Source organism: Gobius niger (genome assembly GCF_951799975.1).
Source record: "Gobius niger genome assembly, chromosome: 8".
Classification (NCBI taxonomy): domain Eukaryota; kingdom Metazoa; phylum Chordata; class Actinopteri; order Gobiiformes; family Gobiidae; genus Gobius; species Gobius niger.
Genome location: NC_136859.1, coordinates 12,439,858 through 12,456,906, shown reverse-complemented (window position 1 = coordinate 12,456,906; position 17,049 = coordinate 12,439,858). Strand labels below are relative to the sequence as shown.

Here is a 17,049-nt window from a genome sequence, read left to right as displayed (position 1 = left end):
ACCTTAACCAAGAACATTTTCTCCAGTTCAGCTCTACCCAAACCTTAATGCTTCTTGATTGGAGCTTACAGGCTATAGTGTAACGCCTCATTTGAAAGCTAAGACCTACAAAATGGATCGAAGAGTTTTCTGTGCATTGTCGGCGCACTGTCGTCACTTTTCTGTTGTGTTTTTGATGCTTTTTTGTCGCCTGTTATGTTGCTTTTCCATCACCTTTTTGTTGCTTTTTTCATCACTTTTTTGTTTCCTGTTTTGTTGCTTTTTCATCCTTTTTCGCCGCCTGTTTTGTTCTATTATTGTCGCTTTTTAATGCTTTTTTGGGGTGCGATTTCATCCTCATCTACATCTCATTTTTAACGCTTTTTTCAAGAAGCTTTTACGGTAAAGTCAAACTCGAGAAAAAGTGCTCGCTAAAGGTGAGGGTTCGGAGGTCAACTTTTGCTCCCATCATTTTACTGTTTGAATGTCGTGTCACCTCATGTTTACGAAGCGCAGACAACCAAATGAACTTCCAAATAAAACCTTTTACAAGCGTTGCTGCCTGAAGGTTATTCCTGTGTGGTATCAAAGCGCGCGTTCATTGGGAGCTATGCGCAGAATGCCGAGCGGGACAGGTGTGGCAAAACATACCGGGGAGGGGTTAAGGAGGTAAGTGAGTGGACTGAAACCGGATACTACCCCTGCTCTCCTCCGCCGCCGCCGCCGTCGCCTCCTTTTGGTCTGACCACATCTTGATTCTCATCGGGCGACTTTCTCAGCGGGCTGCGGGGAGGGGGGGGGTCACACAGTTTAAAATTAGCATGGGTCTATGTTTCTTAGGCCTTATCCTTTTCCCCCCTGTCTTGTTGTGTACAGTCTGTCTGGCTTTCACTTGCAGCAGTTTCTCGCCATGCCTGCCTTGCTTGCTGGCTTTCTTGAATTCCCTCATCTTTTTTCTTTTCATTTTTTACCCATATCAACAATGAAGCTGTAGTTTTCATCTTCTACAATTGAAATGCATGGGACTCGTTGATGCTCCTGGATAGAAATGAACACCATGAACCTAAGCCTGCTTTGAAGAAAGAAATCACAAATCGGGTATTTTTTCTTCCCATTTCGAACTGAACTAGAGGATCCTTTATTTCACCCCACATTGTTTTTCTCCTGTTCTTTAATATCACATCGTCTTGTCCTGTTCTTCTCTCTAGACGTGAGCTGTCGATTGCTGTATCCTGCATCCTCCCCTTCTCTGCTCCCCTCCGTCTCCTCTGAGTGGCCCGACACAATGGGGAAGACGGAGCTGATCTCTCTTTATAAAGCCTTTGTGGATTGCCTTTGCGTCTGTATTTCTGTAAGTCATTCCTCCATGTGTGGACCTGCAAAATGTAGTCGCAGTTGCGTAAAAAGTGTGATCAACAAGGCTGTGGTTAACAGAGTGTCTTCTGCAAGCAGCAAAATATCCTTTATCTGGTTTTGTCCTCCAATCCTAGAGTTTAGAGTAGAGGTCGACTGATATATCACCAGCTGATATATCGCCGGCCGATATATCACACCGATAAAAGCCGATATCTCCGGGACCAAACATGATAGACCCTTCCCATATACACTGTAAAGAGCGAAGTCAGGGCTTTAGAATGAGTCCTCTCACAACGTCCTAGGCCTCAGAGGAACTGAGAAACATCCAGATGAAAATTGGCAAGTTTTTAACCTCTTTACCCCCGCTTTAACGGAGCGTGTTTTCTCCAATTTGGCTTGACCCAAATCTAAAGACTTCTTACAGGCCAGTGTAACATCTCATTTGAAAGCTAAGACCGACAAAACCAATCTAGATATTTCCTTGTGTTTCCATGTGTTGTTGCTGCGTTGTCGTTGCATTTTTGTTCTTTTTCATCACTTTTTTGTGGTCTTTATTGTTGCATTTTTACATTTTTGCCTCATTTTTGTCGCTATTTTATTGCTTTCATTTTTGATTTGGGTAAAGCCTGGAAACGTAGATAATAACTGGAGAAAATACAAGTTAAATATCAGTGTATATGGACATGCTGCATGTCATTTCGAAACTAAGAATTAAGCGATTGAGAATTAAATCACGTAGGTAGTTTTAACCATAGATATATATACAGTATAAAGGATAGATGTCTTAAGGCAGAGTCACTTCCGGCATAAACTGGCGGCCATCTTGCCACAGGGAAGCTTTCTGGCGAGCTCAAGTAAGTGAGTGATCAGCACGAACACAAATCCTCTTATCTTGCTGAAATCTTCACGGATTTACAAACGGTTTGGTTTCTTACAAAGGTTATTAACGTGACTATAATTGGCACTGAATGCTGGAACATGTTGCAATAAAGATTTATAACAAACCAAACCATTTGAAAATCGGTAGAAAATTTAGCAAGTTATGGTTGTTTAAAAGTACATGCACCATAAAACACAATGTTTTGAGTGAGCATGCTCAATGTGGCAAGATGGCCGCCGTGTGCGGACGTCGCCCTCCATTAGCCAGCAGCGCGTATTGCTAATGCTAATGCTAAAGGCAACTAATCAAGACTGGGAGAGAAACTATGACTGAATCACCTAAAGTGATCAAATAAAATCGGCCATGGGTGAAGCGGCCAAGTATTTATGTTTTTTACAGGATTATAGAGCACACAAATGGAGAAATCTGCAAAAACAAATATCGGTCGGGCATATCTGCATCAGCCAATAAATATCCAGTTACCATGGAGATCCGCCATCTTTGCAGCAACATCTCCGTTAGCTGTTGAGCTACTGGTAAATACATTGAATACACTGTGGTGTCCAAGTGTTTTAATGGGAACAATAACTCCAGTATTTTACCTTTTAAAATCTCCATTAGTTTATTATTGGTGCTAGTCCCATGATGCTTAGCGGTATGACATTCCCGAACTCTATCGGTCGACCTCTAGTTTAGACCTCTACAAACATGTTGAGAAATGCAAACGCTTGTTAGTTTAATACTGTTCTTATTTCAACTTTCTCTCTCGCAAATCTAGTCGGAATACAATACATTTCAGAAACAGAACTAGATATTTTCCCATCCCTGCCCTAGTCTATGCTCCGAACATCTTTTTTCCCCTCCTTCACGCTTAACTGCTGATTGAAACCTCTTGACGCATGTGTTAACAGTCTCTTAGGTGTTGCATAAAAGTGACAAATCAATTCGAGTGTGCATTTGTCATCAGTGCATGCTTCACGTGCTGCATTCGAGCGAGTATTTTGTGTCTACTTTGCAGTGAGTGTCGGCTCGGCACATGCTGTGCTTCTGATATTAATTACAAGCTCAGAAATAGAGCCCCTGCACCTCCACACGAGCTCCTGGTCACTTGACTTTTCTCATTAACCCCCTCAGAAAACAACAGCTTAAAAACATTCAAAGTCAGGAAAACATCTTGTTGTTTCTTGTTGCATTGAAGTAACAAGAAGAAGCCTAATATTTCAAACACTGATATATGAGCTGCAAGACAGTACAAGAATCACATGCATCTAAATGTTTGTAGAGCTTTGAACCTGCTAAATATAAGGTATTAAAGGATCTCACAAGGTTTGGATGTTTGTTGTTTGTGGTTCCCAACTCTTTTGTCTTGCTGACCCCTTGAACCCTCCCCCATTTAGCAGGGGGGGTTGCTTAAAGGGGCTAGATGCAAGTTGTTCATTTTATACTCACTACTGCCACCTCAGGTCTTTTGTGTAACTGCACCTTCTATAGTAAGCTCGTGCATGACAGCACTTCGGACCGAATTAACACCTTTTTGAGTGACAGGATTTTAGAGGCAGTTGTGGTGAACAGGTCTGAGCTCATTCTACATATTAGGACATGGCTGGAACATGTAGGGGGAGGAAAATACTTAATTTTAACGTTTTTAAACTCTGTATAGTACAGTGTTTTTCAATCTTTGTTGAGCCAAGGCACATTTTTTTCATTGAGAAAATCACGAGGCACACCACCAGCAGAACATTTTCTCATCAAAGTGTCTGAAACACTGCATAGTCTCACTAACTACCTGATATGGAAGAGTATAATATGGTTACTCTGCCGATCACTAGACAGCATAGACACGCAAAAACAGTACACTGTTTGTGGATAATAATGCATTTGTTTAAAAAAAAAAAAAATGGGTGAGATTGGATAATTTCCCAAGGCACACCAGACAACATCTCACGGCACACTAGTGGTTGAAAAACACTGATTTAGATCATCATCGTCACTGTTGTGTGTTCAAAGTCAAGCTTAAGTACTCTCAAAACCACACATTTTACTGCAGAATATTTCAGTAGCTTTTCCTTTTTGCTCTGATAGTACTCACTGTCTTCTTTCACAATCTGACCCAGTTCCAAGGGCCCCCGCTAAGACCTTAAGTACCCCCAGGGCTCCCCCTACCCCTGGTTGGGAAACACTGATCTAAAATAACTGCAGCTTTTGCCATTTCCGGTTGAGTCATTTCCATACAATCGCGAGTAAACTTGCAGATCGATTTTAAATTAAAGAAAATATTGTATGACAGGTTTAGAAAGTAGATACAGAATATATTATACAGTTTGAAAACGCCTTCATCAGCAGTGTACAGAAATGCATTCTTCATGGTTCAGTTTAAACTTTCGCTGAACCACAAGACTAACAAGAGGTCTTGAAATTGAAGGATTGATGTTTGTTTCCAAAATACCTCTCCTCCTCCTTTATGTGAGTGTAAATTCAAAGTAGTTTTGTTTTAGTGCAGCCATTGACCCTTGACCCTAAGCTTCCAGGTCGTCCCCTCTGTCCACCTGCCAAGAGAAGATAATCCTTTTAGCTGTCCACTTACCTCAGTCGAATCAGAGTTTAATTTGATTTATCTCACCGCTTTGCATGTCTGTAATCTTTTTCCGTTCAGTTAATTTATGTACAATAAATTTATTACAATGATTACAGTTTATATAAAGTTAAAAACAACAGCTTTAATCTCTAAAACCCCGCCTTAACCGAGCACTCCTGCTTTACCCAAATCAAAAATCTACACAACTGGAGCTACAACTAACTTCAATGTGTTTCCTTGGATTGTCAGAACTTCTATGTCCAATTTTTTGGGCTTTTTCATCACTTTTTCATCGCCTGTTTAGTTGCGTTTTTGTTGTATTGTTGTTGCTTTTTCATCACTTTTTTGTTACTCTTTTAATGCATTTTTGCGGCGTATTTACTTTAATTTTGGTCACGTTTTTTTTTCTGTTTTGCGACTTTTTATCACCTGTTTTGTTCCGTTTTTGTACCCTTTGTTTGTTGCTTTTTTCCAAGAAGCTTTTAGATTTGGGTAAAATCAAATGAGGAAAAAATGTGCTCGGTCAGGTGGGGGCTAAGAGGATAGACAAGAGATGGCATGAGGCAAAGTGAGCAATGAAATGATCAATATAGCTCCAGTGACTTTATTTTTATCTACAGATATTTTACAGAACATCTGTAAATTTGGTATTTTGATCTACTGTAAAATATCTTGAGATAAAAATTATTCACTGGAGCCATACTAATAATTTCATTGCTCAAATTGCCTTATATCATGTCTTGTATATTATAGCTATTGTTTTTAGCCTTGTATAAACTTGACATGTAGAGTTGTTTTGAGTCGACTAACACAAAACAACATATAAAGCTACCTCAAGGCATATTTAAATTGTAATATTTAGTACTATTTTCTACAAAATTGTATAATAGGTCAAACATCAATAAACATTCAGAAAATCCTAAATCAGGGGTAGGCAACGTCAGGCCCGGGGGCCAGATCCGGCCCTCCAGCACAGAACCTTTGGCCCTCAAGATGATTTTGAGACATATTATTATTTACTTTAATCGTTTTGGAGTTTAACCTTAACCAAGTGCATTTTCTCCAGTTCAGCTTTACCCAAATGTAAAAGCGTCTCGACTGGAGCTACAGCCTAAAACTAATGTACAATTTTATTTTATTTATTTTGTTTGTTGCTTTTCTTGTTGCATCTTTGTTTTGTTTTTTGTTCATGTTTTTTTGTCACTCTTACATTCTTTTTTTTAAAGAAGCTTTGTAGATTTTGGGATGGTCAAACGGGAGAAAATGTGTGCTGTTAAGGCAGGGGGTTGAGTACTGTAAAAAAAATTGAGAAATACTGTTACTTAAAAATGTCCAATCAGAACTCCAAATTAGGTCATATATTATGCACAGCACTGGCATTTGTAGGGGGTGGTGCTTTACTTTTGGCTAAAATTGTCATGTTTGGCCCTTGGTCTTTTTACAATGAAGAAAAACGGCCCTCCACCAAGCAAACTCGCCTACCCCTGTCCTAAATGTTTATACAACATCAGCCATGGCAACCAGTTTCCCTTCCTGTAAATGTACACAGGTTCATGTCAGGTTCTGGGAAATGAGGCATGCTGACCTCTGACCTCCTGTCTCTTTCTCTGTCACCTTTGACCCCTGTTGTTGTTGAACTTGCAGAAGGACAGCAGCAAAGCCGGAGGTGACGATGAAAGAAATGCAGAAAATGGCCACCTGGTTTACAGCAGAGGCGACGTCCTTCAAGAAAGATGTGGGTACCGCGCTCCAAAACGCTTTTCAGGGGCGTCGGGCTGAGAACGTTAAGAGGTTTAACCCCCGGATTTCTGGAAGCCATGGAAACATTACGTCCTCATCCAAATGCTTTGTGATTAAATCTGTTGCAAAAATAACATTGCAGGTGCCTTTAGCTTGTCTGTCTAGTTGCTCTTGTGATATAAGTGTGGCTTTAACTTAAAAAAAACTTACCCTTCAGTTTTAGTTGGGCTAATGCGAGTTTGTCGGCTCAGGAGGGTCTGTCTGTAGGATACGGTTAAGGTTTGGGTTATTTATATTTTCAGACAAACCGACTCATAGATCTATCCAAAACCGTCCCTCCTGAGCAGACCATCGAGTAGCATACTAACCTTTTAGCTGTTGTAGCATAAACTGTACTAAATAACAGAAATAGTGTCACTGTCCAAATTAGGTGCAACAGGGGTGTAGTCGGTAAACGATGTGACCAGGAGGTTGCAGAATAATGTTGTTGTTGGGGTTGTTGGGGTTGTTAGGGTTGTTAGGGTTGTTAGGGTTGTTAGGGTGACCAGATGTCCCAGATTGCGCGTGGCAGTCTCAGTTTTGTCCAGTCATGGTTTCCTGGTTTGGTTCCTTTGCTTGTCTTTGGACCATGTGAATCCAGGGCTCAAAAGTGCATCCAATTTGGTCATAGTTGCAATCAAAATTGTCCAGGGTGCAATAAATATTTTTCCGTGGTTGCACTGGTGCACCTGCGCTTTACCGGGCCATGATTTAAATAACTCGCTGTAAACACTGATCAGAATGTACACAGCTCTAACTCGAAGGAGAATTTATTCTGATGATCGTTTTAAAGGGACTAGATGCAAGTTGGTCATTTTTATACTCACTACTGCCACCTGCAGGTTCTATATTAAGCATATTAAGCTCCTCCCCAGCTCTGACGAAGCATGTTCCTAAAAAGGGCATACGGGCGGGATCTTCACTGTAGACTCCACCCTTGCGTGACATGTAGCTCGCGCTGCTCCAATGCTAACAGTCCGAAATTCTTCTTACGAAAACCAGCCTGGTTTCTTAAATTGTGACTAACCCAGTGTTTTCTCAGGAGGAATATCTAGCCTAGTCTAGTGTTGAAAAAATTGAAACCAGGCGTTAAAGTTGTTTTTAAGGTGTCTAAACTCTAATGCTTTTCAATGGGGCAATAGCGGCGATATGGAGGTACTACAGCAATGGCGGCCTCCAGTGTCGTGGGCATAAAGCAGAGAAGCCAGTGGCCATTGATACGGACCGAATTAACACCTTTTTGAGTGACAGAGCAGGATTTTAGAGGCAGGTGTGTTGAACAGGTCTGGGCTCATTCTACACATTAGGACTTTGCTGAAACATGTAGGGAGAGGAAAATACTTGTGTTTATTTGTTTATTTGAGCAGTAAACATTCTGCTCAAAAGGAGTGGGCTGAAGCAAGAAGCTTTTGAGCGCCGACCCCCAAATTCAGAGCAATAAAGTAAATACTCAATTTTAACATTTTTAAACCTTGTATAGTCCGTTTAAGATCAAGAAAAACTTGCTCCTCTCACCTACTCCATCATCAGTCTCAGAACAAGACTGTCCACACTTTAAATACTCCCACAGTTTAGGATTTTTGAGGAGTTTTCAACATGTTTGACTGTAGAGGAGGAATTGATAAAGCAGATTGCTAGTTAGTTATTCTTATTAACTTTTGGTAATAAATCGTGCTTGAACGAAACTTTCACAGTCGTATGCTTAAATTATGTTCTGGTGCGCCTACATGAAAATACTAGGCGTACCGGTGCAACCAAGCAAAACTGTTAGTCTGGAGCCTCACAATCACAAAGTTAGAAAATCTCAAGCTCAATGCTGATTTGTAGATGTCTTAACTTAGCGTTTTACCATTCTGCATGGGGAAAAGAGAGTGATGATTTGGCCTCCCTGTGATGAATTTCCGAATTGTGTCCCACTTTTTAGATGTGAAAATCTGGCCCACTTGTTGTTGGTTAACAGGCCAACGACAAGACAAATCGCCCCCATTGCCCCCATTGCCCCCATTGCAGGTTGTAGAAATATCTACCAAATTACTGCACTCAATCACTGTCGCGACTTAAGTGAAAAAGAGTGTCATTGTCCAAATCTTCAGATCAATTGTTTTTGCATAACCTTGTATTTTCCTTCATTTTGTTTTCCAGATGAAATATTGAGCACTCTCGGCGAGGGCACATTTGGGAAGGTTGTCCGTTGTTCAGATCATGACAGGTAAATTGGCTCTCCCTGGAAGCTTAATCTATAGTCTTCAGAGCAGTTTCTATTTTTAACGACGCTGTCTCTCAATGCGCAGAGGTGGGCACCACGTGGCTCTGAAGATTATTAAGAACCTGGACAAATACCGAGAAGCAGCCAAGCTCGAAATCAATGTGCTGGAAAAAATCATTGAAAAAGACCCACACAAAGAACAGTGAGTCTTTGTGTTCACTCCAGCGTGCCGTATATCCCCGTGCATATTCTAACAAGGACAATAAAACAATGAGATGGAGAGTATTTATGTAGAATCTGCTGCAAAGGTTCATGGTTAATAGCTTATATCTTTGTAATTATTGGGAAACTGCATGATATCAGTAAATACTCAAATATTTCATTTGAACGGCTTTTATCTTTGATTGCAGCACACGTTCGCTGTGGCATTGATTCAATAAGCTTCTGTATTGCATTTTACTTTTGGTCAGGCAGTGTATTCACAGCTCACATCTGTTTCCTTTGTGTAGTCACTGTGTTCAGATGCTGGGCTGGTTCGATTATTTCGGACACATGTGCATTTCCTTCGAGCTCCTGTCTCTGAGCACCTTCGACTTCCTGAAAAACAACAGCTTCATTCCTTATCCCCTCAACCAGATCCGCCACATGGCCCACCAGATCTGCCACGCTGTCAGCTGTAAGTGCACGGCAACATCTACAGATAATTCTCAAACATAAGGAGCACTGATGTTATGTGATCTTCTTTTGGTGGTGCCCAGGAGTCTCGTATCTGGTTTTAGGGTTAGGGCTGGACAAGTAATCGAAATGTAATCGATGTCGCAATACCTACTTTGGTCAATCTCAATAATCGTCGTGGGACTAAAGAATCAACAGGTTTACAGTTTACAACAGGAGGAAAGTTTGTTGAGCTGAGGTTGATATAAAACAGACGTCCGGATCAGGACCCGTCCATACCCGGACCTTGGACCTTGAGCGGCTGCGCGGTCTCTCTCTCGGTCTCTCTCTCTATAGCAAAGCGGCAACGACAGCCCAGATGAACAGAAAGAGAAAGTGCTGACCCTGAGCTTCTTGACACTTGTAGAAATATATTTTTAGAAACGGCCACAGAATGACAGAAATATGACTCAGTAAAGTTTAGAAGCCGAGGACACGTTGATTAATTAAATACAGTAATGCACGTGTGATCGTAACACACAAATAAAAATACAAATATTGTTTTTTTAAAAAGCAGCAAGCGGGTCTGAAGCAGGACTAAACCTGGACTAAACCTGGACTAAACCAGGACTAAACCTGGACTAAACCAGGACTAAACCTGGACTAAACCTGGAATAAACTAGGGCTAGGCCTAGACTAAACCAGGACTAAACCAGGACTAAACCTAGACTAAACCAGGACTAAACCTGGACTAAACCAGGACTAAACCTGGACTAAACCTGGACTAAACCAGGACTAAACCTGGACTAAACCAGGAATAAACCTGGACTAAACCAGGACTAAACCTGGACTAAACCAGGAATAAACTAGGGCTAGGCCTAGACTAAACCAGGACTAAACCAGGACTAAACCTAGACTAAACCAGGACTAAACCTGGACTAAACCAGGAATAAACTAGGGCTAGGCCTAGACTAAACCAGGACTAAACCAGGACTAAACCTAGACTAAACCAGGACTAAACCTGGACTAAACCAGGAATAAACCTGGACTAAACCAGGAATAAACCTGGACTAAACCAGGACTAAACCAGGACTAAACCTGGACTAAACCAGGAATAAACTAGGGCTAGGCCTAGACTAAACCAGGACTAAACCAGGACTAAACCTAGACTAAACCAGGACTAAACCTGGACTAAACCTGGACTAAACCAGGACTAAACCTGGACTAAACCAGGACTAAACCTGGACTAAACCAGGACTAAACCTGGACTAAACCAGGAATAAACTAGGGCTAGGCCTAGACTAAACCAGGACTAAACCAGGACTAAACCTAGACTAAACCAGGACTAAACCTGGACTAAACCAGGAATAAACTAGGGCTAGGCCTAGACTAAACCAGGACTAAACCTGGACTAAACCAGGAATAAACTAGGGCTAGACCTAGACTAAACTAGGACTAAACCTGGACTAAACCAGGAATAAACTAGGGCTAGACCTAGACTAAACTAGGACTAAACCTGGACTAAACCAGGACTAAACCTGGACTAAACCAGGAATAAACTAGGGCTAGACCTAGACTAAACTAGGACTAAACCTGGACTAAACCAGGAATAAACTAGGGCTAGACCTAGACTAAACTAGGACTAAACCTGGACTAAACCAGGACTAAACCTGGACTAAACCAGGAATAAACTAGGGCTAGGCCTAGACGAAACCAGGACTAAACCTGGACTAAACCAGGAATAAACTAGGGCTGAACCTAAACTAACCCTGGACTAAACGTGGACTAAACCAGGACTAAACAGGGCTCAGTGTGTTGAGCGGAGGAGAAAACAAACTGCTGCATTGGCACATTGTGTACACATAATATATCGGTTATATGCATTCTGCTATTTCATATACATCAATTATTATTGGATTTATACATTCTTAAAAATGCCCATATAACCCTGAATTAACCTTGTGTGTTCCGATCACTTTTTTTTTCAATTTGGACCTTATTGAAATTTCATATCAGGACCCCGATATGAAATATATGTCTAGGTTCATGAAACAACTACATGTATTTGCTTCTATTGTGAAAAAATAATATTGAATTGAAAATATGGATATACGGCATTGCGCCCAGCCCTAGTTAAAGATGTGTTTGATATGGTCCAGCTTCCACCTATTAGTTCCACAATCCAAAGTTTTAATCCACACTAATTAGGAACAGGGTCATGGTCAGGGTTATTTATGTTTTCAGACTAACTGGTGTCAAAAAACTGTTTGGCCTAAACCCAGACCAACTTCTACAAACAGGTTCCCATAACTGTTTATAAAGAGACCCCACCCAAAACATACCAAATAATAACCATAAGGTGCACCTAAAACTATGATATGTAAAAGAAGGCAATTTTAAGGAAGACTTAAAAGGACCTTTTTCAGCTTCTAGACCTGGACTTGACCCGATTGAACTTTGTGATGGATCTGTTCAAGTTCTTGGTCTGAAATGGTTTGTGGCTCATCAGAGCACCATTGATTCTGTGTGCTCTAGTATAAACCAATCAGAGTGTAGCTGTGAGTGGGGATGAGGTGCAGCAGATGGAAACAAGTCAATGGCCAAATCCACAGTGGTGTATTTACATGCATGAGACCTGTGTGTTCACTAATGTGCACTGTCCTAACCAGATAACCTATATGATAATCTGATGATCATTTTTAAATTGATAAAAGTCCATGTCGACACACCTAGACCACATAACGTGATTCTACTCTTTTAGGTCCATTTGCAACTAAAATCCAATCAATTTCATATTACAAAGAAGTGTAAATGCCTTTGGAGGAGAATTATCCTATTAATCGAGGTTAATCTGTCCTCTTTGTGCAGTCACTTTTCCTCCACTGGTAATTTATTATGGAGCTATTTTTAGAAAAGGCAGCAAATAGTCAAACATGTGGTAAAAACCCAACCGGACGACGTGGCTATTTGAGCGAGTTACTGCCAAAACCCAGGGTTAATATCAAGGCCTTAAGTTCTTTTGCTTGCGTGTGAATTTGTTGTAGCGTTCACTTTTATTTCTAACTCTCCCGTTTAACTGATTTATTTTGAGGGTGACGGTAACCTGAAGATGATACAGATTTAAGACTGCTACGTTGAGGGGAAAATACTAACGTGACACCTGCTGTCAAAACACTCAGTGAGCTGTGTGTGTGTGTATGTGTGTGTGTGTGTGTGTGTGTGTGTGTGTGTTGACTGCTCAAAAGGAAATATAGGGCAATCATTTGAGAAAGAGGATATGAGAGCAGATGACTCAGTAAAGACTTAAATTATCCGTCTGTATACTCATGCACTGTTTATTGCCGAGACTCGGATTCAAACCAGTTGTTAAAGTGATAGTCTGGAAGTCGACATGTTTTACGAATGTTATAAAATGTGCAAAATCAACCACCTGGTCTTGCATTTTGATGTAAAGTATGTAATAATATATATTTATTATTTTTTGTTAAGTCCCCCCAGATCTCAGCAACTAATCAGAGTCTAGTATCCTCCCACATTGACCAATGAGACGAGCTTTTCCTGTGAACCAGCCTGTCAGGTCCAATGAGGAGGGAGGGGGAGGAGCTTGATCGTTAACTTTTGAAAATTCTGTTCCTGTTCTCCTCATTTTGCAAAATAAGAAGGGCTTTCTGGTTAAAGAGGGGAGGAATTTGATTGTTTACTTTTAAATTTGACTCTCTCCTCTGTCTCCCCTCACTTTGAAAACTTACAGACTGTCACTTTAAGGGACAAATACGACTTCATTTAGTTTTATTTAGATTGACTTATAGTTTCAGTAATGTGTTATTTATTTATTCTTTCATTTTAAGGTTAAGGGGCCTTTTATTGCTTTCGACCTTCATATACAAAACAAATAGCTTCAGTAGAAATAGTAGTACATGCAGGGAATTAAAATCCTTCATTAGTAAAACGTTAACATGAATTGTTAAAAATGTTCTTTAGCTTCTGTTTAAAACCGGAGAATGAATACGTCCATATTCCTCGGCTTTATCTGGGGCCGGGTTGTGGAGGCAGAGATGCTCAGACTCTCCAGCTCTTTTGGGGGCCAGTGTACGTTACGATGAGACTACAGTCCCTACAGGACCCATCACAGTTCCCCGAGAGTAAAGTGAACAGGGATGTATCCAGTAGGGGGCGTTTGTTTTTAAAGGTGACCATTACAAGCCGATAAATGATGTCTCCATAGTCAAACAGAGGAAGGATGGACATGTTTAGCTGAGAATGTGAAGGAGGAATGTTGCAAAAAACTGATTAAAGACACATAACATGTAATGAGATGGATAATTCTGGCCAAATTCCCAAGTGTTCAAGGATGGATACATAGGTGGAAAGATTACATTAGGGAAAGGAGCTGATCTATTACAGTCAAACCATATAATCTTTGTCTTTTTCACATTGAGTGAGAGGTCCAAATTTGAAGATTGAGAAGCTTTCCGGTAGATTCTGAATAACTACTTCTCAGTCACCACAGAAGATTCAGAGTCTCTTCTAGCCCCTTTTAGACCAGATGAAGTCCAGGTTTGTTCTTGTCTATTCCTCGTGACACTTTGAGAGCAAATATACTGTGTTTTATGAGTGGTGTCGATGTGGAAAATTGCTGCTGTGATAGTATAATAAAGATGGGGATTTTACTTCACTCAGCACTGCACTCCTCTGTCTGTGCCGCAGTTCTCCATGACAACCAGCTGACCCACACAGACCTGAAGCCCGAGAACATCCTGTTTGTGAACTCTGAATACTCCGTTGTCTACAATCCTGAGAAGGTACGAGGACCGGAGACAGCACATATTTATTTTGCCTCACAAAAACTGATAGGAAAGTCCAAAAACATTGTCAATTCATATATAGTCCATTGTCCCTGGTATATTTATCCAACTACAGTACAAATTTGCAGATTGTCAAGAGCCATTTTAACTGCTCCCTCTCATTAAACGCTGTAGATGTGATGTAGTAAAGTGTGTTTGTAGAGCATCATTCACAGAGACAAGCTCATTAGATGCTTCACTAATTAAAATAATGCCCACTCTAGACCGAAACATGCTGAAACGTGCTCTCCCTCTCCACACTTTCTCGAACTTTGTCTCTCTTCCCTCAGAAATGCAATGAGAAGAGAGTAAACAACACCACGGTGCGCCTCGTTGACTTTGGGAGCGCCACCTTTGACCACGAGCACCACTCCGTCGTCATCTCCACGCGTCACTACCGCGCTCCGGAGGTCATTCTGGGTCAGGCGGGCTCGTTTTTCGAAGACACATTTGGAGATGCATTATTCTTTCTTGCCTCATGTTTCTGTTTATCCTGTAGAGCTGGGTTGGAGCCACCCGTGCGACGTGTGGAGTATCGGGTGCATCCTGTTCGAGTACTACGCTGGCTTCACGTTGTTCCAGGTTATATTTTTTATCACATTGTAGCAACTACTTCACGAGAAAAGAGTAACGTGGGATTATAAATACTGATGTGTTCACGTCGACATTCAGACTCATGATAATAAGGAGCATCTCGCCATGATGGAGAGGGTCCACGGTCCACTGCCTCAAAGGATGATCCGGAAGTGCAGGTTCTTTCATTATTCATTTATTCTGCTTTACAAAGCTAGAGAGGGTCTGAAGAGGAGGGGATGAGGGCGGCTTGGAACAAGAACAAGATCATTCTGTTGTTGCCTGGTGTGATGAGATGAGATTGTCAAGTGTTTGATGTTCAGAGATGCTGTTGCCTCAGATTAGCCGCCACGTCTTTGTCAGTTGACCCCAGGGCAGAAAAAGTATACCATACCATAGAGAGAGCATGAGCATTGAGCAATGAATTAAAACTCTTTGAAACCCTTTTTAATCAAGTGCAAAATAGCTTTTCTGTTGAAAGACGATGTTGATAACATCCTTTACAGGAGGGGGAGGCAAGTTTGCGTCATGGAGGCCGATTTTCCTCATTGCCAAAACACCCAAGGGCCGAAACCTCAACATTGTAGCCTAAAGTAAAGAACTATTTTCTGCAAATGCCAATGTTTTAGATCAGTGGTTCCCAAGTGGCAGGGCTTTGGGACCCACCATTACCCTCGGATGACAAGCCGAGGACCCAAATAAAACTGTAATTTGTCATATATTGTATAAAATATTATATTTTCCACACAAGTTTTTGTTGAACAAGTAGTAGATTTCCCATTAAGACTGAAATTATGATAAAAACAACCCAATAACATTCATTTTAACAGACACAGTTAGTACGTCCATGCAGTTTCAGATGAAAAATATTGAATAAAAGTTCCCTTTAGACTCGTGACCCACTGAAAATGGTTCCATGACCCACTTTTGGGTCCCGACCCACCATCAGAGAATCACTGTTGAACATTATACATGACCAAGCGGGATGTTCTCACAGGACATTAAAATACTGACACTATTTCTCACATTTTTAGACTACTTTAACAAGTATTTGATCTCTTATTTGCACAATAATATTTCTCAAAATCATCTTGGGGGCCAGAGGTTGTGTGCTGGACGGCCGGATTTGCCCCCCGGGCCTGACGTTGCCTACCCCTGCTCTACAGTGTCAAAACTAGAACTTCAGCTTCTAATTACCTTAGAGTATCTGAGTGTTGTCGCTGCATAGCAACAGCCTGGCAACAGTGGCGTGGAATACATTTCACATTTTGATGGTGCTCATACTGTGTTATTATTTATTAGTCTGACTATTCCTGTCTCAAGCCTTTATTTGCATTTTTCAGAAAGCAGAAGTTTTTCCATCGTGGTCAACTGGAGTGGAACGAGTGCTCGGTGGCCGGACGTTACGTGAAGAAGAAGTGTAAACCGTTACAGGTAAGAGGCGCGGCAGGGCAGAGCGGGTGACGCTGAGGTCATCGTTTGTGGAAGAAGAAATAAAAATATATATGAACAGGTTTTGTCTTTCACTTTTGCAGAATTACCTGTCGGCACAGAGCAGTGAGCACCATCAGTTTTTTAATCTTCTGGAGGAGATGTTGCAGTACGAGCCTTGGAAGCGCATCTCCCTCTCGTCCGCCCTGAGCCACCCGTTCTTTAGTGCCGTCTCTCAGCCGCAGAGGAGCCGAGGGTGGAGGGACAGCTGTGACCTGAGCAGATGACCCTGGGTCACTTTACTCTGCTCTAGTAATGTCCGTTTCATACATTAGCATTCACGCCAATCTGTACAGTCATGGCTCTCAAGTTTTAATCAATTATGCCTGGGATGAGACAATCGTGACACTGTGAGGGAAATGCCTTGAAGTGGCATTAGTAAGTATAGTTCACTAGTTTTTCTTTTGAAACAAAGGTTGTATGTTCAATGTTGTTTTTTTGTGGCTGAGTTGCTGGCAAACACAGAGCCTGCCCTGGCGGCAGAGCCCTAGCCGACAGTGCTGCACAGGGATGATCCCAGACTGAAAGGGGCAAGGGAGAAAGGGCGTGCTCAGTGAGTGCTCAGTGAGTGCTCAGTGACTGAGGAGAAACACCTGGCAGATTAAAATGACTGAAATAAGTTGCCAAACATGAATACATTCTTTTATCACTCAGCGTGAGAAAGACGAAGTGTGAAGTGTGAAAGGCCAACACGTGAGACTTGAGAGCCCTG

The 17,049-nt window shown here is 41.4% G+C and overlaps 1 protein-coding gene across 1 annotated transcript; it reads left to right on the top strand.

The window, feature by feature from the left end:
- The first annotated feature begins 1,012 nt into the window (after window positions 1-1,012).
- On the top strand, window positions 1,013-16,705 carry clk2b (CDC-like kinase 2b). Its single transcript, XM_079562298.1, has 12 exons — window positions 1,013-1,077; window positions 1,188-1,330; window positions 6,435-6,525; window positions 8,712-8,778; window positions 8,861-8,977; window positions 9,285-9,451; window positions 14,137-14,231; window positions 14,564-14,693; window positions 14,773-14,855; window positions 14,946-15,025; window positions 16,190-16,280; window positions 16,382-16,705. Exons 2-12 carry the CDS (start codon window positions 1,265-1,267, stop codon window positions 16,562-16,564), a joined length of 1,170 nt encoding a protein of 389 aa, XP_079418424.1. The 5' UTR covers window positions 1,013-1,077; window positions 1,188-1,264; the 3' UTR covers window positions 16,565-16,705.
- Window positions 16,706-17,049: the final 344 nt, after the last annotated feature.